Source organism: Odontesthes bonariensis, chromosome 22, assembly GCF_027942865.1.
Source record: "Odontesthes bonariensis isolate fOdoBon6 chromosome 22, fOdoBon6.hap1, whole genome shotgun sequence".
Lineage (NCBI taxonomy): Eukaryota > Metazoa > Chordata > Actinopteri > Atheriniformes > Atherinopsidae > Odontesthes > Odontesthes bonariensis.
Window position 1 is genome coordinate 16,609,105 of NC_134527.1, and position 27,157 is coordinate 16,636,261.

Sequence of the window (27,157 nt, forward strand, 5' to 3'; positions counted from 1 at the left end):
CTTGTCCTACATAGCTCTCAATGCATTTCCACAGCGTTCGAATACGACAACAGTCACAGTGGTAAGAGGCTAACACGTCCGACGGAGGTTGTGAAACTAATCTACAGAACTGTGCGCCTTTAAGCCTGCAGAGTGCACCGAGTTCATGTGTCAATAAAGGCGCAAGGTATGACCGAGCGCTGCTGACAGTCCATTTGCCTCGCAGACTACAGTAGGGCAGTTTACCTGCTGTAAACCTCACAGCCCTATCATGTCTGTGTCTTTAAAAAGAACTCTATACGGAATGGTGCATGATGTCAGGCTGTTCGCAGTCCGTATACTATCCGCGTGAGCCGCGTTTTACTTCCTGCACAGGGACAGAAGCGGGCAGAGAAAGAGAGAGTGGGATAGCGAGATGGGGGACGAGCGGCCAAGACAGGACTAAAGTGGTAGAGTGAGCCAGCGGACGAGGGGAAACCGGGCCTACTTTTTTTTTATTTAAAAAAAGATAAAACACCCCACAAAGTTTATAGGCTATCCGAAGAGAAAGCCTGCCACATCTGCGCCAGCTGACAGCCGCATTCTATGGAATAGCGACATATCGGGTAAATATATCCTCTTCTGTCTTGGCGTGATATTTACAGAGCCTGATTTGTATGACGCATAGGTCTCACCATGCATTACTCCCTGCTTTCTCTGTCTTTGTGGGCACATTTACCCGCCGCATACTCCGACAACCTGCTCACATTACAGCTTAACACTCGCCTGTGATAGAACGACACCCTGAACTTAAGTTCGAGTCTTGAACTTTACAGAGCAATATCGCGAATTGGGGAGATTTTACGTGGAGGAAGAGATGTAATTCCCGCTTTTGTGTATCACGCGGCACTACAAGAATTTGATATAAAACAAGTAGGATTGCGATCCGGTGATGATGTGGGGCAGCGCTTGAACCACAGGAAACAGTGTTGTCATTAGTTTCAACTGTATAAGTGGTGAAAGTGGCATGATATTATCGCTCTTGCGTCATGATGAAGTCAAAACGCAAATCTCCACCCATAATGCACCCACGATGCTATAAGTTGCATGGTTGCATACAGATATGTTGCAGTAGTGTGGAGGGGGTCAGTATTTCACGACTTACAGTATGATCCAACGTGTCTTCACTCTCAGACTGTCCCTTGCATTTTTAAGTGTTGGGGCTGTTTGTCTAGATTCTTGCTGTGCTTTCCAAAATATTGCCGTGACACATTGCACTTGGCTCTCTGTGCCAAATGTTTTGTTATAGAGAGTTACACAATGGCTGTTTTTAAAATGTTTTTGGCCGGACCAATGGGGTTACACATCAAATGGGTTTAGTCGAGTTAGAATGATGCAATATTAGGGAGATGCAATATTAGGGATAATTGAAAAAGTTCAACCATAAGTCACAGTCATGCACTTTCCTGTCAGTTGTGGCTCCGTTTACCTCACCTGAACTCCTCAAGAGACATCAGGCTATACATAGACTGCCCCCCCCCCCCCCCACCTCACCCCTCCACACACCCCCACACACACTCCTGTTTTTACATGACTGCAATGTGTGGCTAGCCGGCAAGTAGTTTGTGGCAGTTTTCTTCATTTCCTGTCACTGTTCTTTCCCCAGCATGCACTCTTTCTCTCTGTCCCTGTGCTGTCATTCTTATTGTCTAATGTTGCATTGTGTGTTTGTGAAGATGACTGTGGAACACAATCAAGTTGTTACATGTTTTTTTGCGATGGTATGTATCCTAACTTTTCTGTATAACAACCAAGAGTAAGTATTAGCATTTCTAGTGTCCCAGTGCCCAACAGGTATGGCACAGGTGGGATTTTCTGGCCTCTTAAGTTATGTGAATCATTTAAGTATAGTTTTGAATCAGTATGTGTTTCCCTTGTGTGTAAATATTACATCGGGAAGCTAAATGTATTTGCCTTTAGTCTGAGGCAACTCTTTTAAATCAATATGTTTCCATAGGTGTACCTGTCTGCCCTGAGGCAAGACAAGGACGGCTTTTATCATGATACTCACCCTCCTGCATAGGCAAACAAGTTCAGGGTAATGTGCACATGTGCTGCCAAGATTCTATTTTCATTCTTTAACACAACATACATGGAAAATGTGGGACTTTTTCCCCCCTAGTTTTTCACTCTGAACGAAGGCCTTCCAACACCGCTCATCTTTGAATTGGATATCTGCCAAAAAAACGTTGTGACGGCTCTCAACAGCTGTATTTGTCTGTCTGCATGTGTGTGTGCATGTGTGTGCGTGACTATTTGAGTGTGTCGGTGAGTGCGTTAGCATGTGTCCTGGGATGCCCTTCCTCCATAGGCCTCTCAACTGTACAGCATTCCATGAAGGGGCCCGGGGCTGTGTGCAAGTGTGGGAGTGTCAAGGAGAGAAAAGCACAGCACAGATTTCTATAACTGATGTGGACATTGACTGAAAAGGTTGACAGATGGGGATAGAAAAAAAACAACCCACGAAGAATGTGAGATATTTGTCTCTTAAATAGACAAGAGTTGATGCTTATCCATCACTTGATGAGCCTGGAGGTGATTGTCACTCTTTACATATATTTCAGGAGTATTGATCCTAATTCGTGATGATACAGTAATACAATTTGAGAAACAACTTGTTATTTAAAAGCATTGTAATTACTGATTTGCGCCTTTGCTTTATTCCTAAGGTGGAAAAATTGGTATTAGTGATGTGCACATGTTCTACAAAATATTTTTTTTTCTTAAACATTTTCATGGTACAGAAAAGTTTTGAATTATGTCTGAACGGCTTGATTCTCGGCTTTCCGAATCAGTTTGGATAGCGCATCTACAGCGACCAGGTCTGAATTATAGTCCAAGCAATCACAGAAGTGGAAATACTCACATAACAATGTGCAATAAAAGTTGTCAGTCTTTCGTGTGTTCATCTGTGCTATTTAGCTAAGATGCATTGGTGAATTGCAACTGATTTTAAGGTGCAAGCAGCTAAAAGAGATATAACGTTCTGTGAATTAAACTATTATAAGAAATGATGAAAACATAATTGTTTGTATTAAATAAGAATTAGACTTTATATTTTTTGGCATGGCCCCATCTACCCCAATACTTAGCACAATATTAGCCTACCCACTCCAAGGCCTTTAGCGATGTGAAGATGCGCCACCTAGTGTCATATTAGAGAACATTTACCGAGGTTTAACTTGCTGGATGTAGGAAAATTCCAAAGTTTAATTAGGAATTATTCAAATAAACATGTATTTGTCACTGGATGTTTTACTTGTTTTTTGTTAAACGCGGTCTGTTCACTAACAGATGAGGTGTTTTAATTAACACTGCACCATTAAAGAAAAATAAATCAAATAAAATGACATCATCTCCAGGTTTTTAATCCATGTAAACTTTTAAGGATGAATTAAAAACACTTCCAACTCCAAACTATACCTAGTGACCATTTCTGTCCATAGTGCTGCTTTGCTGTAATTGTGTGTGTTAGCTTGCCAGCCACTGTGTGCGCCTTCATGCTTTGTGTGCTTTTCTTTGTAAATGCGAGTATGCTTGTGTGGGGTGTGTGTTTATATGTCTATAATTTTCCTTTCCTTTGAATGTTATGAGTCATTGCTGATGGTATGCGATACAGGGCACCAGTTGTACATCATATTCTCAAACAACTGACATGCACTTTCTAGGTATTGCAAATCCTGTTCAAGGTAAACCTTGAAGGATAAAAACCTGCCTTAGCTGGTTTGTTCAGGCATGTAGGTTGCTGCTTGTTGAGCTGGAATTTGAACAATTAAGGTTAACTAAAAAGAAATGTCCTACTTAATTTTAAGTCATGTTAATGTCTGTACTGTTTAGGGGCAGAATTTTTATTTCAAATGTGGTGGGGAGAAAGTTACTACAGGTACAAATGCTGATGTTTTTTAGATGCACCCATGTGAAGTTGAACTAAACACCTCATAATGTTTTTATAGTTTTGATAACTCCCCCATAGACAAAATATGTTATGCTAATGGTGCCCAATATCTGTCTTACATCTGAAATCAATGTTGATAGCAACATATGTATTTACTATATGACTAGAATGTTAAGGCGTTTGTAACATTGCAAGACATTAGGAGGATGGATGGGGGATTGAACCCTTGAGGTATTTTTGTTTTATTTGTCTTTTTTTTATTTGGTTTGTTTTTTGTGAGAGCTTAAGACTGTAAAAAGTTAAGGGGTTTGATGCCACCCTACTGAGAAAGTGCCAGGGACATGTCGCCTGTAAGGTTGCACTGATTGAGATTTTTGTGGCAGTATTGGCTAATACTGGTCACCAATAACTGACCATAGGGTCTATTATTTGAAGTCATAAATTTATCATATAACATTTTTCACTATTGTGATTATCGTTTTATGCTTAACTACTCAACAAAATTCAGTATAACATTCATGTATTGTACAATAGATCATGTTTCATACAATAAGAAGTGGAATAGAAGCTAAACCTGCACACTAAGATAACTATAAGAACTTACGTTCTGTGTCGTTTCATTTTGTTGGTCTGTACCATCAGAATCTCCTTTCCAGGGCGTAATTAACTGCCACGTTGGCAGTGCTGTGGCATCTGTAAGATATGCGCCAGGTGTGCTTTGGTTTTGCAGTCTGATACACCGGCTGCAGCAATAATAGATGCACACATCAAATGGTACAAACGTTATTCTGCAGACTTTATGAAAGTTCTGGGGTTTAAGAAAGCTCAGGACTTGTTTACATGAGATTGAATACTTTCAGTTTTCACTCACTGGTTAGGTTTTGGCATTGAAAAATTTAGCTGCTCCTGGTTTGTGTTTAGACAGATTTGGTAGCTTGCTTGGACGTGGTTTGGTGTTCAAATCAAAACATTTCGGTTAAGTCAAGGAAAAAATGGTGGTTGGGCTTAAAGTCCACCATCCACCGTCCAATCACATTGATGAAGTTTGCCGGTAAATGACACGGAGAAACACTGTTTCACAATGTTTACCCAAAGTGTTGAAATTTAATGCTAAAGACTAATATATTTCATACATGATGTCAGTTGAGGTGTTAAGTAAATATATTTTCACTGTTGGGGGCTGTTCGGACTTGTACTGAGGTTTCCTTCTGTGTCACTCACACTAGTATTTTATCAGCATAGATAAGAATGCAGTCCTCCAAAAAGCTAACAGCACCTTTGCCTGAGAGATGATGCTACACATTGATCAAATGCTGATTGACAGAGAGCTATCTCAAGCCAGGAGGAGCTTACAATGACCGATTTCATAAAAAAGGGGACCAAAAATGATAAATAACAAAGCAGAACCGGCAAACAAACACAGGCAGCAGCTACACTGATTACACACAATCATTATTTAACACTTAGTTTCTCTTCACCACATAGTGGTACTTTGTCCACAGTGGCTTCTATCTTTTTCACAAAAGAGGAAAGCTAAAATACCAACAAGGTAACAGATAATACCAAGAGCAGCCCACATATTATTCCACATAGTTGTGATACTGCCCCCAAGTAGGAGCACAAAAGCTAGTATGTTAATGGGCTTTTGCAAAGCCCTAATGCAGAGAGATATTCCAACCATTACATCACATGAAATATAGAATGAAGCATAAAATAATGTGAAGACGGAGCAGTTCTCCTTTCTTTTTGTAAAAGAAATGTGATCAGCTTTTCTGATCTGCCTTTTTAGTTACCACCGATCAATTTAAATGGATGTTTTGCTGCACCCTCCTCCTCACCCCACTCCCTGCACCCCTGCTGCTGCTCAAACTAATTTCTTCTTCACTCTATATGGATTATCTTTCCTTCAAACAGATACAACTTAAGCCTACTTGCAAAATATAATGAAAATTTTCTCAGAATTGCATGTTTGGTTTCCTTTGGCCAACATGTTAATGTTTTCGCATGCCTCTCTTGTGGCATTCTTCACGGAACACTTGTAAGAAATCAATGAATGTATCAAAGGAAAGTGAGACAATTTAGCTGTCTTCTGTAGTGGAAAAGTGTGTGCGCATGTGTCTCTTTTTCTGCACTCATTAAATGTATTCCACCAGTGGTTTGAAGTGCACACAGAGGTAATAACAGGTATGAATCCAAGTTTCCCAACTGCATTCTAGTTTTTCTTGGCACAAACAGGCAATTAATGTTCATGCTGAAATTAAGTAAAGTTAAAAAATAATCAGGAGGCAAAAGAGTGAAAGAGAGGATCAGCAAAAGCCATGAGGAATCTTGAAACATGTTTGGGCTGCTTTGGCTTGCTATGAGCTTTTCAGGAAGCCTTCCAAGAATTTAGACAATGAACAGTAAACATGGCATGTTCCTAGAACAATTCCACATCAGATCTTAAGAGGTCACGTGTCGCTCTTTTTTCTCAGTATCGACTACCCCCACACCATACTCCATAGCAGATAACTAGCAGCTAAGTCTCATGTTCCTTGTGTATGTACTGTACTTACACTTGACAAGGAGCTCTCACATACTGACAAATGTGCACAATTTCTGTTTGTGTGTGTGAGTGCCTGCCTTGCTCTCTCATTCTCTTCTCAGCGATTTCTGGTAAGTGACATGTCTGGCCGTTGGCATAATGCCTAGCGAGATCACATGGCATGAATGTCGTGCCTGTGTTGTGCGAGTATGTGAGTATAGACGTGTGATTGTGTATCTCTGTGCATTTGTGCCTAAATGAAAAAGATAAAAAAAAGGAAAGAAAAAGCAAAGGGAGCATGTGCACATTTGATTGTTCCAAGTATTTTCAGCCTGAATAGAAGCACGTAGCCATGGCAGTGAATTACAGGCTACTGAGAAGTATGACGAAGATGTGTTTCTGAAACAGTCATGAGATCAGATTCTCAAATAGGATGGAAAATTGGATTTTTTACTTAATGACACTTCATAGTCTATGCTATCTTGCTTTGTTTGAAGGCATTTGTGGCATCGGACCATAACAAATTCATTAAGCCTATATATATATATATCTTTATAAAGAAGCTATTTCATTGTTACTATAATATGCATTAGGAGCTATGACAAGTTAAAAAAAAATATCTTGATTTGTATGTTTTTAATGGAACCTTTTAACTCCCTGTGTTTTTGCAAAGGCTCAAGTGTAACTTAAGACAGTAGGCTGTATAGTATTGCAAAATTTGGTCAAATGTTTAAGCTTTCAGTGAGGGGCTATTTGACTTAAAGGTAGAGTTAGACCTATAATTCAGGGAATGACGCTCACAGACATGCACACAAACACGTAAATTAGCCAGAATCATGCAAATACACACACTCACAGAGAAGTAGACGTAGAGAGAGAGAGAGAAAGAGAGAGAGAGAGAAAGCACTGTGGATGACTGGATGACATTTAACTTTGCTGCCCACCTCAATTTTCCATGCTCTTTTGCTTCATACTGTACATAATTAAATTGCTGCAAACTTCAATCCTCACTTAAGACTCCTACCGGTAAACAAAGCTTGCAAATCAGTGCGTAAGATAATAATGGAGGAAAGCAGATAGGCTGACCCCTCCTCTGTGATGATGACCTATCTTTTATGTGCTCTTCATGTCCTAACTGTCGGGCTGAATGCTGGTAGAGGCCAGTGGAAAAAGACAGGAATCTGAGGCGGGTACTTTTCACTACAGAGCCCACCCTGCTTTGCTCGCATTACCAAAGCTAATGTGTTCGCACATGTAACCACATCATTATTGAATTAATAGGATTTCTGGCCATCCAAGACAACACAGCTTCTTCAATAGAAAACAGAATGTACATCCCCCGTGAAATTAAATCATGCTGTGTTGAATATCCATTTATGTATCAGTGCTGCCACAGTCTTTTTTTCGCAGAATAAAGTTTATACTGACATGATATATTCTGATTTTTATAATCACAATATTGTATAAGGTGTCTGAATTCAAGCAAAGTATATAAATGTACTGGATAATTCTTAAGAATGTTTATGTGACAGTTATCATAGTTGCTGTTGTGTCTGCAATAACGTTGAATTAAATGCCCAATTTCTGTTATTCGACAAGGATAGGCAGTGCTTTAAACCAAGGCGTCTCCAACCTCTACCTTTGTATGCTTGTACTGCTGCTGCATTTCTTTCTCTGGAAAATCAACAACAGCATGGTATGGCATTCTGAACTTTGGCTCAGTTGTCATATGAACCTTCATTGCTTACTCTGCTCTTGATTGGGAGTTTAGTGAAATGGTGCTGAGTGTGGTGTTTAGCAGCTAGACTTTTGGCTTCCACTACTTTTTTCAAACTCTGTATGATGATGGAGGACGACATGTGCTTGGATTTTTGTTTGTGCCTTTCATTTAGCTAACCTTGCATATCAAATGAGTCATGTATAGCTCCTTTATCTGCGGAACATTGTATAATCCAAAGCACGCCCCAAACGCTTTGCTTCAACGAAGGATTAGGCTTGCTTGTATTTTTTGTTGAATATCTTGTTGCATCATATTAATCAAACTCCTGATTTTTGACTGCTAACTTTAGCAACTGCAGCTGCCTGCCTATGGCATCCATGTTATATCTAGGAGGGAAAACCCAAATTAGAACATGGGAACTTTGTCAGATGTACGAAACTGTCTGAATATACATTATTGGAAGTTGCTAATTGACTAGAGTCTAGAGTCTAAGAAAATGGAAATTGGGGTCCTTATGTGAAGTTTATAGTATATTAGTTTGGTTTTACAAACTCTTTTAAAATTGAAAGAAGCTTTTTACGAGTATGATGCTTTTTGGTTTTTTAATAATGTAGGTAACATTGGGAAAGAACCAGACTGGTTCTCATGTAACATAAATTGTAAGAAAATAGATAATAATAATAATATTGCCTCTTAAGCGTACAAATTCAGCTTATGTGGCACACAAAACATAGGAAGATCAAGAAACAATTCAATTCAACATGGTTCTTCATGGTTTGGTTTAGCAAAATAACTATTTTGTTTGGCTTAGGAAAAGTTCATAGTTTGGACATCAAGAATCCAACAGTTGTGATTGATTTTTGTGGTCACATGGATGAAATGCATGTAAAATCCCCCACCCTTTTTCACAAAAGCTTTGTGCGCCACTGAGGCACTGTTGAAACTTAATGTGTGCTCATTTCCAGAATCAAATGCTGTTGTTTTGTGAAAGCTGGTGATTCACGCACAAAAATGTTAAGTGCATTGAACCAAATGTTGATTAGTTGTTTCAATATATGGCTTGCTTTCAATTCGTGATCTACATTTTTTTCCCCCTTAATCCTATGTGAAGGAGGAGCATTAAATATAATGGCATGAGGTTGAGTAAGGCAAGCTCTTAGTCGTGTAAGTGAGAATTAAAGTAAACCACTTCCCGGAGGCAGTATAGAAATGTGTGGCACACTTTTCTTATATTGGTGTGAATTTGTGTTAATTTGGGGGAACTACCACTTGTTCAGCAGTCATGATTTACTCATCCTCGACAGAGTGACCTACATTTACACCTCTTATGAAAACTCAAAGGGATTTTTTTGCTGTTTGAGGGTACCGCCTCCTTTAGAGTTGTTTATTCAATTTTTGACTTGAGACAGAGATAAAAGAGCACTCAGCCGCACCCCATGTCAGGGTGATACGGTTATCTAAGATGGCATGTTATTTGAGTACATGTATGCCAGCTTAGTGTGGTGCTGACTGGAAGATTCTTGGGTCACAGTTAAGTGTGTGTGGGTGAGGGTTGGGGGAGGGGCGTGGGGCAGAGCACTTAAAATAAATGTGGATGTGTCTGTTGGCACTGGAACAAAACTATTTTCATTGTACGTTTTTACAGTCGACAACACTGATTTTAGACATATTTGCCACGTCATGAGATCCGTCTTTTTAACCCTCCTTTATTATGATGTTCCATGGAATTTTTATTTTTCATAGAGTAGACTGAATCAAAGCGCTCCGTTTAAAGGAAAGATGCACAAGGGGCAGTCAGTCATTGTGGGCACAGCTCTCTCTGTATGTCTTTGTTTCTGTGCGTGAGTGTGTTTGTGTATTCCTGTTTGTAGACAGTGGGGCAGTGATGCTGAAAGATGTGTCCTCATTTTTACATCTCGCTGAGGGCTCATCTGACGACCATGTTGGGCTTCCCTGATGTCACACATGTGTCACTGTTGAACATTCAGATCAGAAACAACAGCGTGGGGAGATCAAAATGGCAAGTTTATTCTCTCCATAGCTCCCCCCTCTCTCAATATACGTGTCACTCTCTTCCTGTGATGCAGTCGTTTACTCAGTGTTTGTCTTCTATGAACTGGAAACTTTTAAGAAACTTATTGTCACGGAGCCTTACTAGATTCCAAAATGTTGTTTTCATGCACAAAAAGGCCTCGCTCTGTAGATAAGAGCTGTGGTTTTTCTAGGCAGGAATTGAAAATTGTTTGAAGGTGTATCAGACCTGAATATCTCTCATTTTGACAGTTGTAATCAAACTCTTGCACACTATCTAAACTGTAAAAAAAAACATCCTGTTTGTTAGATTTTGGTGCTAGACCTCCATCAGGTAACAGTTCATCATAAAGAAGCATGGAAGCATTTGCTCTTGTAAGTTGAGTTATTTTTTAATACATTTTGTACATTTTATGCTTAATAGTGACTAAATGTGTTGTTTTTATTGCAACATCTTCAATAATGTGTGTGGTCATGATGGGTAATAGATAAAAATATATATATTTTTTTTTTACTTTAATGGTAAGAGTACATATTTTCAGTTTGCAGGTTGGAATTTTTAAGAGATCTTACTTTTTATGAGGAATTTTCACTTTCTCGTGATGTTTTTTTTCATTTTCATATAAATGTACTTTGCAAAAGGTTCATCCTAAAGTTTTCTGTGAGACTGATACAATTGAGACACATGAAATTATTGGTGCTAAAGATTCTTAGCTATTGATTCTTAGTCCTGATACATAAAACCTTCGTACTGAAAGAGGTTGTACTTTGTTTTGCATTGTAATGAGAGAAATGACAAGACTACGCATGAGCTGTTTCAGGATGTTTAGGAGCAGTGGCTTCTGTGGGAGTGAATAACTCCTCCTTGTGTGGACTGTAGGCTTTGTGATTTTTCAGGCCTAAAACATGCACACAAAGCTATATAATAAATGCTAAATGCTCTCCATTTATATAACACCTTGTAACTCAGCGCGTTTTACAATGTCTTTCTCATACACCGATGCACACACACTTACTATCTTGGTGGTGATTCACCACTGCCATTATGCATTCCAGCCTTTTATCCTAACCCTGACCATCATAGCTAAATGCCTAACCCTTACCCTAAAGTTAGCCATAAAATCACAACGTATTCAACCCTGACCATAAAACCAAGTTTTGACATTCAAAAATCCCTTTTACAGAGGCATCCCTAGTAAAGAGGCAGAAAGGTGGGTTGAAGTTGATCTGCTGCTTATCATACTGCTTAACGGTATATGCCTCTGTGCTAGAAAGAAAGGTAGTAATGGAGGGTGAAACGGGCCCACCTCCTGTGTGCTTACACACTTCAAGCTGGCATCGCTTAACTCGCCGCATCACTCAGATAATACTACGACGCTGGCTTGATAAGGACACAGCGAGGCGGGGCGGAGCCTCCTCTGTTTGACATGCATGTGTCTTTTTATTATGTGGATTGTCTAAGCACTTTGAATAACTCTAATTAGACAGTTCCATGTAAATACAGTTTTGATTGATTGAAGCCTAACTATATCTTTTCATTTAAGATACAAAGCAGAATGGGAATTTGTCACCTGAACTAAAGCACCGTTCACCATGACACATAAAACAATAATAAAAAGTCAGAGTAGCCAGGAAGAATCATTTCAGATTGCACGATGGCCTTATGATCACCAAAAGAAAAGCATGCTTGAGCTACATTTCTTGGAGTTTTATTTAAAAAATCTTCTATATCAGGAAGTCACTCCTCTTCTTCATGTCTGAATTGAGCTCATCGAACTCAGAGCATCTGCGAAATGGCAAGTCTTTTAGGGTGTTCTCGATATGTACTGCACAGTCCTCTATGTTGTCAAATCCCACAGAAATCCCACATAAGAGCAACTGAATCACTCAGAAGTGCCTAGAAATGCTGTGTGAGAGTCAGAACTTGACCAAAGAGCTTTTTTTTTTTTTTTAAAGGAGCCTGTTCATAATAAACCCATTTTTCTATGTCATATGGTGTCTGTTTTTGTCGTTTACCTGGAATAGAAATGGCAGCAGAGAGCCTACGGGAAGACGGAAAGCATGTGGATGATATTCTTGACCACCTACGTAAACCTTGTTACAGACTACCCATACTCCACGACAATAGTACTCCCTGAATGCAGTTGCTTCTTTCAGTTAGAGGAAACTTCCTATCACAATGCAAAAAATTGTTCAGGAATAGTTTGAAGAACATGAAAGTTGAAGTGGCCACCAAATTCCCCAGATCTCAGTCTAATTTAAAGTATTTGGGATTTTGTGGACAAAGAATAACTATCCCTTCCTTCCACCTTACAGTTTCATCAGAATCCGCTTCTAACAGCTTAGTTGTTTTTTTAACTACACGATTTCAAAGGTCTTGTGTGGTCCATCTCAAAGTTAAAAGGAGACCTATTCAATGTTAGGCTGACAGTTTTAATTCTATATTTGATCAGTGTATGTGTGCAGGCTTTCATTTCTTGATTCTAGTTTTTCCACGTTCACTGTCTCATGTCCCATGAAAATCAAATCATGTTTGGAACAAATGCATAGAGCTGATGCGAACACAGTGGAAAACATGCAGACTTCCTGACATCTAACCTAATTGTGATCCTTGTTTGACAGTCGGTGACACTCAGCAGACCATCTAATGGCCATTTCAACCTCAAATGAGGGACATTTTAAAGAGCATACCTAAGGCTAGATTACCAGTCAGGCACACATCTGTGAGAAAGCTGGACACAGATCCAGTCTCGAAATGTAGTTTTAATACCTTCATGACAGCCTTGTTATATTAGGAACAAACCAAACAATGGGTTTAGAGCCGGCCTTTATTTGTTTTTCACAGCCGTTATAGTTTTTGGGTCGGTGGACGCTATTCACTATTTTGGAGTTTGCTGTTTGTATTGCTGGACAGTTAGTTTTACTTTATGCTCACATTTTATACTTGACTTGTTTTAAAACTTAATATACTTTAATATATCGATACTGAGAAGATGAGCAAACCTATGAGAATCTGATGATTTTTTTTGGTATCATTATCGAATAAAGTGAACTGTCCAATTAGACACTATTCCAGTTCTAGAGCACTTGTTTGTTCCTGGCTGATTGAACGGGGGCCAGTTATGTTCACTTAGGAGGTAAATTTGAGGTCCCGTAGGGCCCTGTGTTCAGGAAATTAAAGTCAGAGAAAATCCAGCTCGTTTCAGTGCACTGACTGTTAGTTGTCTTGTGGTTTGGTGTGCTAGCAACACTGACACGTCAGCTTTGTAATTGTACTTGCAGAAATAAATTATCAAGGTTCTCTCCATGTAGGCATCAAGTACTGTAAAACAAATTAACTCCTTTGTAAACCAGTAGAGAGTTATTGCCATGGCGTGATCACTGTTTGGAAATTAACACATTTGAGATGCCACAATATCTTCCCCCAGGAGTAAACTGATGCCCTTATTAAAGCAGTCACAAGGTAGGACTACATCATCCCCACTGAACTGCCAAGGGCCACATCATGTTTCATGTTTAAATCATTTCTGTGGACTTATGTGTTGTCATGGACCTCACTTTATGTCCTGAAAAAGTTTCATTACTTGATAAAGCTACATTTGCTTCAGAGAATATACAGTTGCATTCCTTAGTTTTAGACCTCGGTGAACAGAGTTGTACAGAGTTGTACATGAATTGTACAGCGACAAATCCTGCCTGCATGCGACTAATAATTGTCAGTTTGTCGGACAGTTTCAGAGACTTCCCAGAAACTCATTTTGAGGGCTTTAGTCACTGATCAGTGTAACTCGATCTTCCAAAAATATCAGATTACTTTTTCTCTGACTAAAAAAAACCCTAAAACATAATATCTCCATTTTCATTGGCGTGCTTAAAGGCTTATTAAAATGTTGTTCATACATGTACCATAATTGGTACATACCAAAAATGTTTTTCTATAACTCACAGGAGTCATGGGAGTCCATTGAATTACCAAGCGGCTAAAGGTAGATAAGAAAATGTGCCCTAGCTTTTAAGAAATGATGGAATGTTTGCAAAAGCAAAGCATCAGATCACGTGTGAAATTAGATTCCTTAGGCTTATAGCAAATAGTTACATGTTATAGTTTTTACACCCACTAGTGACATGGCAGCTGCAAGCCAGTGCCAAGGTAGAGGCTTTTTAGAAACATTTTCTGAAAAAAAAGAACTATCACGTGGCAGTCATAGGTCAGTATCTAGTATCCTTGTGTTAGCACAAGAAAATGCTGCTTAACATACACACACTTGTTCTATTACTGTGTATTGAATAGTTTCTGACATCAGTGGGTTTTCTCTTCCCTTTTACTCTTCTCTTGTTGCTTACGTATAGTTTCTCGGTAACTTGGAAATTTGGGGATTTTTTTTTTTTGTCTTGTGTCATAGTGTCAGTGTTTGTTGTAAATATCTCAGTCTTGCGTGAGTCTGAGGCTCGAGTTTCCTTGCTCCTCTGCCATCACCCTAATGTGTTGCTGTAAACTGGAACGACCCGCAGGCCCCTGTGGTTCTGCAAAATGAGTTTGACATTACTTAAAAGAATAAGATCCAGCCTACCTTTTGTTCTTATGTCATGGAATGTTTGATTCCTTTTCTCTGTCTTTTACTGTGGCAGGAATTTCCCTCAAAGAAATTGTCAACCTGGGAAGCTACTTTGGTGGAGATGACATTTTAGAGTCCGTAATGTGGTCACTTTGTCCTTATAACTGCCTGCATGTGTTTCCTTTGTGGAAAAGTGGACTCTGATCAGGTTAAGAAGAAGCCATACATTGTTCCAGGTCATAGCAACATGAGTAAAAATTTGATTGAGAATATCATTAACAGTCAGTCATTTTCTTTACTTGAGCTAATTCTTAACTTTTTCCAATGATTATCTTATGTGGCTTTATTTCTGTCATCACTCGTCTCTTAACTAATTTTGAGTCATATTTTTCGGTCGCTGCGTAAATTGTTGTCTAAATCCTGTTCCTCTGTACCTCTGTTTTCAGTGTGACTGTGTTTTCTCAACTTGTCTCTTGTTTTCTTTGCGCATCTCTAACACATACTGCCTCTCTCTTTTTTATCTTTCTATCATCTGACTTTCTCTCACCCTGTCACTTCTTTCATTTAGGACTCTCTTCGTGTACCTTTTAGACTTTCACACCCTTCACTGTCACTGTCTTCAAGTCTCGTCTGTGTGTCCATATCCTGTCATGTATGTTCAGCTGTATTTGAGTTGACATCTATGAGTGTACTGTTTTGCACAGCCGCAATCGCCAGAGTTTGGTCTGAGGTAGTAGCTGCTGAAACTGTTTGTTTGTTTACCTCCCACAGCCACTTGGAGTCCATTAGCAATGTCTTTGCCTCAAGAGAATAAATCACACACATACTCACAAACACACATGCACACACTGTACACACTCTTCCTCTGTGTGGCCCTCTGTCATGTTTGCACCTTGACAGCAGGCTAAAGTCATACAGATTCTTTTTTCCCACAACTTTTTGTCTGATAATATTCCCCATTTTTTGCTCTAATTTTGGTCTCCACCATTTCCCAATGTGCAAATCTTTAGCCTCCGTTTTGTCTGCATTTTGATGGCAGGAAGATTTCAGTGCATTTTAGAGTATTTTGTTTGTTTGCTTGCTTTTTAAGCATCAGCCTGCTTTGGCCCACACAGTGATTTGAATGATTAAAGTAATTAACTAGTTGGCTGGAAAAAAAACAGAGAACCAAAGAGAAATTGTGGTTTGATGACAAAAACAATGGTTACCCTTTTATACCAATCTAATAATTGTACATCAGGCACATCTGGCACGTTAGTGAATGTCTAGACCATGTTTTTTTCTGGGATGTAACACACTGTAAATTGCGTCAACTCTAACTCTGTGTGAGCCCTGCACATGGATAGCCATATACAGGAATTTGTTGTCATGTTGAAGTGGCCACAAAGACATCGTCTAAAGCCCACCAACAATGTCAAATAACTGCAAAGCAAGATGTTTTGGTGCGAGGCTGGAAACCAAACTCATGAACTACGATATCTCAGACCCTGGGGACTCTTGGGCAGCTTCAGGCCCATGAATGTCCATAACAAAAGTTAATTTACCTCAAAATGAGTCAGAAGCACATAGTTTTAAAGTTCACAAACGTCTTTAGACCGCACTTAGTACCCTCTGGGACACCTTCATGTGATATTGTTTTTTGTATTTTTCTGTTTTCTTTTCCAGTTAGGTCTCAGCTCCAAAACTAGTTACGTTACGGCACAAAATCTAGGAAGGTTAGGTTTAGGAAAGAATAATGGTTTGGTCTCACAGTGTTTACCAAGCATGTCGCCTAGAGCCTTTAAAGAGTATGTGGTAGGTTACAGTCTGATCAAAGTGATGGGACATTTTGTAATGATACAAGCTGTAGTTCATACATCCTGCGCCAGTATGTGATTTTTAATCTTCACGTTGTTGGATATAGATCATTGTATTGCCTCAGAAAACATTGTTCCATGGGTTAAAACTGACAGTCAGGCATTTTATTTTCCCCTCATCAGACACAAGTTAGACCTACATTATCTGTGCCCTTAATTGGTGCATATTGAGTGAATACAAGTGGGGAGATGGCAGACAATATTCAGCCCACAACAAATCATTTCATAGTTGTCTCCTTGTTACATAACTCTATGAATCATAGAGAGATTGATTTTGATCCTGACTATGTGCAGACGACTTCACCCAGCAGGGTCTATACACAGAGAATGATGTTACATTATAAGCATTGATAAGCAGTCTCTCTCTCCTTCTCTCTCTCCCGACATCCCATAATGATACTCAGACAGACTCAGGCAGACACCCGCTCGTTCCCGATTGGTAGAACTGTTGCCAGGGAGCGTTGCCGTCTCAACGTGGATAGAATCTGTTGTCTGGTACACTTTAGACATGAGAACAACTGCAGGATCTGAATATTTATAACGAGGGGACTGTTCATATTGAGATTGTATGGAGGCAACATAAGCAAGAAAGGAAGGATGTGCTCATATTCAGCTCACCTCAAAATTTTCTTTCAGTTTGCTTTTTTTTTGTTGTGGGTTGCTGCACTAAATGGGATTTTAACTGATGTTATTAATTTGATGTGCCTTGATTAGATGTATTCTTAATGTTATGTTTAAGTTTGTTTTGTCTGCAGTGTGTGACACCAACTTCGAGACTTTCTTGAACTGTTCCAAAAAGTCCCCAATGGTGGATGTATGAATAAATATTGCATCTGACTTTCAGAGGTTTATGTTTGACTGTTGCTCTATTGTCATTTGGTTGGCAGCTACAGTATAACTAGTAATTAAAATCTGTGAGTGCGTGTGTGTTTGTTTGCCATCTGGATAATTCTCTCATTTCTTCATATTATTCAAATAAGCTTGGACTTGCTCCTACACTTGATAACAATGTACGAAGGTATGAATCTTTCATTAACATAGATGCAGCACATTTTGAAGGAAGCTGACAATCACAATCAGAACAACAGTTCTAATGTAATATAAAAACTCAGACTATGTTTGCACATGCACATGGCAGACATAGAGTGCCAAAAGTCACAGCCGGGTATATAATGATGATTGTAAAAACACGCCTTGGTATGCGAGAAGCTTTGACATGGGAATGCAAACACTCTCACCAAGAAACAGGGACACAATTTGCAGAGAAGCGCACGCTCACACATAATCACTTGTTTGACAAACAAGTTGAGGGGGTTCATGCCTTATATTTCTTTATCAGGGACGTGCAAAGTCTATATTTAATACAGGCAGCGGTAGCTTGGAATTTGCATGTGCATGCTTGTGTGTGTGTGTATATGTGCACTTTTATATTTGTGGGAATTTCTTTGCACTTTTTCTAAGAATGTACACGTATATGCTTCATATTTATTGGTGCATGCATTTACATGAATATGAAGTGTATGTGTATTGTGTGCAATGTGGCACACCACTGTCCTGTCTGCCTGACTCAACATATTCTCCGTTCACTCTCTTTTGCTCTTTCTCTCCCCCTCCCTCTTCCTCTTTTCCCTCACCCCCTCCCGCTCCCCTCCACCTCCTCCTCTCGCTCTGCCTGGCTGGCACGTACATGCATGTCTGTAGACTCTGTACTGTGCTTGCTGCCGTGGCACGCGCCAACCTCACTGCAATGCAGCTCTGTGTGCATTAATTGTCAGAGAGACAGTAGGTACGTGGTATGCAGGGTTGGAAGGATAGAGAAAGAAAAGTCAGGTGGGTGGGGGGAGCAGAAGGCAACGTAAGAACACAATAGTCACAATAACCGATGGATGGACCGATGGACAAGCAGTCTGGCAGGTTCTGTGGTGAAAATTTCTGTTAACAAAGCACATTGAGTCTGCACCAACGTTTCCAAGGTTTATTATGCTTCATGAAGGAGAGCGCTAGGCTGCAACTCTGAAGAAGTCTGAACTTACACGAGTACTTATACATACAAAGGTGGAGTGTTTACACAAAGGTGGGAAATGTGCATGGACAGATAAGATTCTTGATTGCGGACTTAGCCACCTCATCTGTGCAAGCGGCTGATGAAACCAGGAAACTTCACTTATAGACAAACATGTGTGAATCATGTGAAAAACACAGGATGAGGCAGCCATTGTTTGTAAGACAGAGAAAAATAACTCACTGCACATTCTTAAGGTGGAGCAATATATTTTCCATCACAGTTCCCAGGGGGACAAATAGACAAACAGAATGTGTGTTGCTGAGTGTGCACAGGGAGATTACCTGACTGTGTGTCGTGTATGAGAGAACAGGGGAGCGAGTGTATGTCTGTTTGCATTAGTGTGTTTGCGGATTTGTTTCTCCGCCGTTTGACTGAGCTTTTTTGTGTGTGCTCACTCATGTGTGCCTATATGTGCCGTGCAGATATCACACACTGCTGGGGCAAAGCTCTCTAAACCAAATTCTGACTCGCTGTATTTAACGCCTTTTGATATCCTCCCTTTCATATTTCCTCTGTGACTGAAGAGTAAAAGTTTGCTCAGTTTAGCACAACTTTCTCCACTTGAGGTTTCTTTGACAAAGAATAAAACGGAATGTGTCTTGATACTTTCTGGGGATGTTCTCGGACATTAAAATGCTTTGCAACAGCTTTATATCTTTTAACAGATTGCGTATTATGAGGTGAAAAAATGGACTGTGATTTTGAAGGTCATTTTTTTTTTTTTTTTAATTTATGACTTTAATTTCTGCAGCCCCTCACTTAGAGAGCTATCTCCATCGTGCCTTTTGGTTTTTATTGTAACCTGCAGACTTAGTCAACATTTATGTTTTATGCCTACACACAAACAGAAAAATTTCTCTTACTCATCCGTCTCAGCAGTTTTACATGCACATCCTCCTACACACATCTTTGTGGAACGTATTCTTGCTGGTAGCAATTGTATTTCTTGTAGCTGTTGTCCCATCACAGGCTGTGACATATGGCTCCTGTCCTCCGTTATCCACATCAAGTAACATTTAGGCAGGCCACTTGTGCACTGATTTTAAAAAAAAGGAACAACAGAAAACACCTGAATATGCTGAGCTACCAAAGCAGAGGCGTAAATTAATCATTTAATTTATCAATTCCTGTGCAAAATAGCCTTGTGTGGAGACAGTACTTCTCTCTGGTTTTGTGTAGGTGGTTGGCAGAGATGTCCTGGCATGATTCAGGGAACATACGCAACACTTGCTCAAAACTAAAACCTTTTTTCCTTTTTTTTTAAAACTATCATTGTCTTAGAAAGTGGGAAATGCCTTTCTGATAACTTTTTTTCAATTCTGCATTCTTTACCATGAAGCTTTCACTTTAGTAAAGCTTTGCTTTACCAACGGGTGACGCATTCGCTCCAGACTTGCGTCAAACAGGCATTTTAGAAGTTTCACTATTCTGTGTCTAATTAATTGAAAGTGGCTTCGACCTCTGTAAGCGCTTCTTCTTTCTTTTTTTTCTCTGAGTCATTGTCCTCCTCTTTCTGTCAAACCGTATAGACATCTGTGTCCAGGGGCATGTGGCAGAAGTTGCTTCAACCTAATTGTCTTTCTCTTCTCGTATTGTCCTCAAATGACTTTCTCTCTGTCTCAACTCTCCCCTCCCTCCCTCGGACTCTCTCTAGCTCTGCCCAGTCTCTGTCTCAGTCTGTAACTGTAGCCTGTGTTTTTCTCTCCCTCCCACTCCCTGCGACGTATAGATACTGCATTGATCAGACACACACGCGCAGACACATGCACACACCGAGCCTCCCACTCCTTTCATCATTGATTCGCTCTGCCCTGCTCTTTTTTTCTTCCCCCCACCCCCCACCACCCATTCTCTCTCTCTCTCTCTCTCTCTCTCTCTCTCCCTCTTTACAGCGGCACTTGTTGAATTCAGCCCTTGGAGAATAGTGAGAGGGGAGAGAAGCAGTGAAAGATAATGACAAGGAGGCATAGGGAGGCTTTGAGACGGTGCTAGAACAGGGAATGGGGTTTTGGAGGATATAGAGATAGGAGACAGTAAGAGAAAAGTCAGCCAGACAACAGAGAGAACCATCTATGAGACAGTGGGAATGACACTTTAAGTGAAAGAGAGAGCCAGCCAGACGGAGAACATCAGAGTGCTCTCCTTCCATCTGTAACTACTCCTCTTCTGTCCTGCTCCTGATTGCTGCTGGTGTGTTTGTGTGTCAAGGCTCCATGGTGTGCTTTAACCAGAGGACTGGCTTACACAGGTCAGAACTGTCTGGCTTACAGTGAGCGCTCTTTTTGTGCATTTGTGCATGTTAGCTGAGGAAAGTTATGTGCTGGTTTCTCCAGGTGAATGCTTGTCTGCCAGGGCACACAGTAATTTCCCTATGCAGCCTTACAGTGCATGTGTATGTGAGCCGATTTAGCTATGCACACTTTTATGTAAGTAAGCCAGAGTGCATGTGTGCCTGTATGGAGCGCATGGAGTGGGAGAGAGGAGAGAGAGACTGTGTGTATGTGTGTGTATGCGAGTGTGTGTGTTAGAGAGGCGGTGACATTTTTTTCAGTTTGTATTCCTGGAAACTGTTCTGCAGCATTGCTCAATAATGAAACTAGCGCGTATATGTATGTGTGGGGGTTGGTGGGGAAACAAAGACAATAATACAAAGGTTCAAGGCAGGAATGAAGGTGCAAATTTTCCCGGAGAATGTACTAAAAGGGAGTTTAAAAAACTATCAAAGTTCATTTGAAACAGTGTCTTGCATTGGAATGTTCTCTGGCCAGAACTTAGAAAGAAGACAAATGGTGTCAAATGTACTGTGTCAGCATAATCAAGGAGTGTCTCTGAATTATGACATGAAAAGCTGGCTTTTATGTATGTTTTGCACAGAAAAGTTATCGTCAAGGTTGACTTATCTAAGTCTATTCTGCAGGTGAATTGTTGTTTATGCATTAAGTACATTATGTGGAATGAGTCCAAGGTTCTTGGAATTGAAATCTTGTTAAACAGCATATCCTGAAGCTATTTCACAACAACTTAAACTCATACTGTAGGCATGCCATTGTATTGGTTCTTTTTTTCTCCCTGTGTGGTGACTTTGTTCCTCCTTCCTCTCTCCTGCCTCAGTCTCTCACCCACTATCTTCACATATCCATCTTTCTTTCACGCTCCTCTCACTTCTCCCTCAACTGTATTCGTTTTCTCACTTGATCCAAACTCTGTTTTCAGTCTTACTCTTTGCTTCTCCCTTCCCAGTTGTCACTTCTCACCTCTCTACCTTCCCCAAGCATATCTTTTAATTTTTCACACATTTTCTGTTTGCTCCTTATTTTTTTCCTTCTCCGGCGCATCCTCCATGATTTTTTATTTTTTTTCCTGTTTGTTTTTATTTTACAGATGCCTCTCTCAGTGGCAGAGACTGCAGTGAATATCTGAAAACCGATCTTCCTCTCCCTCTGTGGCCAACATGTCCCAGCTGCTCCATGTGGAGATCCCGAACTTTGGAGCCACTGTTCTGGGCTCCCTCAATGAGCAGCGCCTGCTGGGACACTACTGTGATGTATCCATTCTGGTGAAAGGTTGGTTAACAGGAAATCAGTAGATTTTATGTGACTCACATGAATTTGAATCAACACAGGAGGCTGTTTATTAATATTTTCTACTTCTCTTTCTCAACCAGGTCAGGCTTTCAAAGCCCACCGGGCTGTTTTGGCTGCCAGCAGCCTCTACTTTCGTGACCTCTTCAGCAGCTCCACTAAGACCCAGTTTGAGCTGCCTTCCTCAGTCACACCTGCTTGCTTTGAGCAGATCCTCACTTTCTGCTATACAGGGAAGCTAACAATGGCAGCTAGTGAACAGCTGGTGGTCATGTACACAGCTGGCTACCTCCAGATTCAGCATATAGTTGAAAGAGGCATGGACCTAATGTTCAAAGTAAACTCCCCTCATTGTGACTCACAAACAGCAGGGTCCCTAGAAGAAACAGGATCTGAGCCACAGAGTCCTTGTAATAATGGTAATGGCCTGGCAGTGGCTGCCCTTTTGGGAACCCCGGGCTGGTCTACATCCCTACTCATGCCACAACGTAAGATTAAACTAGAGGGGGGTGATCCAACACCCCTTACAGTACCCTCAACGCAAAGTAAAATTTCATCTTCGGAGTTGGGAAGTAGGCTGGAGAAGGTCAGCTCACTGTTCTACACAGTGGCTGGAGGGACCCCCATCCCTGGCATGCCTCCTTTCCACCTTCAAGGGACAAGTGGAGGTGGAGCAGGAGGTGGAGCTGGTGGAGGAACAGGCGGTGAAAGGTCCAGTCCTGGGGCATCCAGCTTGCCCACCACCGACAGTCCCACATCATACCAAAACGAGGATGAGGAGTTTGAAGAAGAGACCTATGATGGGATCACCGAGGAGACCTACAGTCATATCTACGGACGTTCAGTTAACCCCTTTGGGAGTGAGTATACCTGTATGTTCATTTATTTGCTGGAACTTTGTGAATTTTCTCAGTGCTTTTTTCTTTTATTATGCAGAAAAAAAAAAGTAAACTTCTTCGGTTTACTTTTCAAATCCAGGACTCCATAGCAGTCATAGTCAAAATTCTGTATCAATTTTATATTTCTGGTCTGACTCGGTGCATTACTTTCCCAACTGCCCTTGGCACAAAAATTGGAAACTCATATGATATCAGACCAATCTAAATGTTAGACTCGGCATGACTTGCAGAAAAATGTCGGGTTTTTCCAGACATGTTACGTGTTGTACAAAAAAATGATGCACATTCATTTCATCCCAGTTACATTATTCAGTATTTCATAAATCATGTATCCTGCACAGCTTAGAAAAGTAGGATGATGTGCCTCCATTGAGTGTGTGGGTTCTTCTTAGCTTAAAGATAGCCTTATGGAGTTATGATTGGAGTGCATTGTGACCAACAACACACTTCTTATCACAACTACAACAGCTGGTCTTTGCTGCTTTTCTGTACTGGTATTCTGTTATAATTTCACACTGGTGAAGATTTTGCTACTCAAGTCGGCATACGACATATTGATTTGCGTTTGCATTCACATACATGAAGGCTCACAAACCCTATCCTGATTGACGCACTCCAACCCTTATCCCTCTTTGCAATCGTCAGCTCAAAGGCATTACACAGGTTTGTAGAATTCTAGAGTTTCAGATATTTATGAAATCCCCTCTATCTGCAAGCAGTGAGAGCACTGCGGGGTGACATTGTTGGATATTTGAGATCCATGCACATCTTTCCTGTGTGCGTGTGTTAAGGTAGAAGTGTCTATACAAAGGGATTAATCCGTGGTTTTCAAGTGTTCATATGTGTTGCAATTGAGGGATCCATTTCTCCTGTTCTCTGTGTGTGCATGTGTGTCTGTGTGCACATGCCCTCAAGCCATCCTTGAGGTTAGGGGAAAATATTTTGGGAGGAAGAACCTAACACCTTGCTATGGATATGTCCCCCTCCAAAAGTCAGGTCACTGATGCAGCATCATTGCTTATCAGGATCTGCAATTCTCTAAAACATTTATATAACGCAACAAACTTGTGTTATACAGTATTACCCCAAAACACTTCGCTAATTATATTGTATAGCTTTTATTTCGATTAAGACACAGATGGAAGGTATGGATGAGAGTACGATTTTGCTTTTAAGGCATTTATTCTGATAAGCTGATGTATGCCTACTCTTTCTTTTCTGAAATCTTTCTGTTCCTCTTTGCTCTATTAGTCCAAGACAAGCCAGAGATGGCAGCAGTGCCCTTGGCCTTGGAGAATCGCAACTGTGTGCTTATCCGCAGAGACCTGGTGGCGCTGCCTGCAAGCCTCATAAGCCAGATCGGCTACCGCTGCCACCCTAAGCTCTACACTGAGGGGGACCCTGGAGAGAAGCTGGAATTGGTAGCTGGTAGGCGGGCACATACAAACACACACATTCACTCTAACCCACATTCTACCATGTGCAAATTCCAAAAGTAGTTTGGAATGCATTCAGACCTCTACACTTGATTTAGATTATTTAAAAAGCTTATATTTAACTGGTTAAAATCACTCAAACCATCATTGAGGAAAACTTGTCGTGCCGGCAAAGAGAGCATTGATTGGAGAGTTTGCCCAGATCCAAGTGAATGACTGCTGTCAAAGGTTAATCTCTGGTCATTGCCGTTCACTGTAATTTGAGTATACATTTTGGTTGAATTATTTTTAGACGTCAGCGCTATTAAATTAAATTCGTATCCCTAATTGAAAGGACAGCCACTAAAGCATCATCTGACGGATGTTCGCACAGGCCAGGAGAAGGTCATGAATCTGAAACTGTCAGCGTGCATCAAGTTATTCAGATTGGCTGCTATGGTGGGTTTAACTCATGTCAATGTGTAGGTCAGTCTGCAAGGAATAATACAATACTGCGCAGTTTCTTTTCAGAGATTTAAGGCTGTGACAGAAGGACAACCATCTCTGCAGTTATCATCAATCAGGCCTTTATGGAAGAGTGACTGGACAGAAGTCAGTCTGGAGTAAAAAGCATATGACTGCCTGCCAGGAGTCTGCCAAATGTCCCTTACATAGCTCTGGGGTGAAAGGGGGAAAGATTTTTATTTTAATTTTTTTCTGGTATGATGAGACAAAAACAGAACAATGGTGTATATATGCAATTTTTTTGTCAGTCACCAGGAAAGGACAAGAGTTCAGAACGTTTATCACATGGTCAAATTCAATCAATTCATAATTTAATTTAATTCAAAACAGAATGAAGCACAATGAAAATGTGTAATTCAGTGCGTATGTAAAAGTTAGTGTTGGATAAGAATTTAATAGTGTTCTGTTTTTATTATCCTCCATCCTTTCCTCAGTTTCCAATTCTAATTTGGACTGCTTGAACTTTGTTAACCTCCCTTAAAGACCTCAAATGTACGACTGAAGAGAGAGAATTATCCTGATGTTCGCGTGTTTCTCAGCAGATTCTTTTCTGCCCATCCAACTCAGGTACCCAGGTGTTCATGACACGAGGTCAGCTGATGAACTGTCATCTGTGTGCCGGTATCAAACACAAAGTCTTACTCCGCCGTCTCTTGGCCACATTCTTTGATAGGTGAGTGTAAAGGCAAGCACGAAGAAGAAGTTCTTGTTAAAGTGTTTAAATACTTTAAGTCTTTGATTTCAAATCTGTGCATGACTCCAGCGCTGCTGCCGTTGTCACTAACCAGCTTTCACACTTAATCTGTGGCCATATTGTGCAATGCGGTTATTGTGTGTGTTCCCATGTTGTTTTACCATACATGTGCCTGTTGCTGACTCTGCCCCCTGGTGTGGACTCTGTATTCCTGCAGAAACACTCTGGCCAATAGCTGTGGGACAGGTATCCGTTCTTCTACAAGTGACCCCAGTAGAAAACCCCTGGACAGCAGGGTCCTCAATGCTGTCAAACGTAGGTTTATTTCCCAAATCATCAAAAGTACATCTTTGACTTTGCACAACTAGCCTCCATTAATCTTATTGCTTTTCTCTCTATTACAGTCTACTGTCAAAATTTCAACCCAAACTTCAAGGAGAGTGAAATGAATGTGATTGCTGCTGACATGTGCACAAATGCAAGGCGTGTTCGTAAGAGATGGCTGCCCAAGATCAAGTCCATGCTTCCTGATGGCATGGAAGTGTACCGTGCAGGGATGGGCATGGGGGCTGCTGTAGGTCTGGGGCTGGCGCTTGGTGCCCCTCAATCAGGAGTACAGCTCCCCTTCGAGGCTGACTTCAAGACCTTAGAGCAAAGGTTGTATCCAGATCGCAAAGACCCTCTCAGGACTCACCCGCCACTGACAGAGGGCAGCCCAGCGTCTGGGCCAGCTGGAACAGAGGCTGAAGGTGAAGGTGAAGCAGTAGTCCAAGAGGAACAGGAGGAAGATGAGGATGAAGCTGTGTTGGAGGGCGTAAACAGATCACTGGGGGCGCCAACTTTGATCCCAGGCGCTGAGGCCGGTCACACGCCGCCTGGGCAGAAAGTCGAAAGTTTTGAACAAGGTCTTAGAGTGAATGGACAGTGAATGTCCCTTTGGGCTGCCTCTCATTTGGTGAAGTCTGTTTAACACGCATTTTCTTTTGCTTGCTCTCTAACTCATCTTGTCCACCACTCTTTCTTCTTCTCTGTGCTTCCTCAACAGGAATTTGTCAGCACAAAAAGCTTCACTCATAGATCTTATTACACAGGAGTTTGTCACACATGCATGCGCACGTGTATGCTTGCGTACTCGTATTCTTACCGGTACGGAAAGAAGAACACTGCTAGAAGTAGACGCAGGCATGGTATTAGTACATTAAGAGAATCAACCTTTTCAGATCCACCCCTTTCTGATTATACTAAGTATTAACTCAGCATTTGGGCTCCTGCAGCTATGTTACAAAAGCGCAGAACATAATCAATCATTTGAGTGAAATACAAAAGCAACAGCTGCTTTGTGGGCAGTTCATGAAGTGGGGTGTAATGGTTTGTAAAG

General features: G+C 40.7%; 1 protein-coding gene across 4 annotated transcripts; it reads left to right on the plus strand.

Annotated features, from left to right (window-relative positions):
* nacc2 (NACC family member 2) lies at positions 1-27,072 on the plus strand. 4 transcript variants are annotated; one of them, XM_075455144.1, is made up of 7 exons: positions 1-61; positions 22,047-22,228; positions 22,330-23,106; positions 24,397-24,573; positions 25,653-25,758; positions 25,997-26,094; positions 26,184-27,072. In XM_075455144.1, exons 2-7 carry the CDS (start codon positions 22,117-22,119, stop codon positions 26,705-26,707), a joined length of 1,794 nt encoding a protein of 597 aa, XP_075311259.1. In that variant the 5' UTR covers positions 1-61; positions 22,047-22,116; the 3' UTR covers positions 26,708-27,072. The 4 variants fall into 4 exon arrangements, with proteins under 4 accessions (XP_075311259.1, XP_075311258.1, XP_075311256.1 ...); XM_075455143.1 differs by lacking the exon at positions 1-61 and adding an exon at positions 95-166; XM_075455141.1 differs by lacking the exon at positions 1-61 and adding an exon at positions 177-584.
* The last annotated feature ends 85 nt before the right edge of the window (positions 27,073-27,157 follow it).

What these genes read in the sequence shown, in the direction of transcription:
- nacc2 (XM_075455144.1), top strand. Translation starts at nt 22,117, where the DNA reads ATGTCCCAGCTGCTCCATGTGGAGATCCCGAACTTTGGAGCCACTGTT. An exon ending in TTCAGTTAACCCCTTTGGGA is followed by an intron (nt 23,107 to 24,396) that starts GTGAGTATACCT and finishes TTGCTCTATTAG; the next exon opens with TCCAAGACAAGCCAGAGATG. An exon ending in TTGGCCACATTCTTTGATAG is followed by an intron (nt 25,759 to 25,996) that starts GTGAGTGTAAAG and finishes GTATTCCTGCAG; the next exon opens with AAACACTCTGGCCAATAGCT.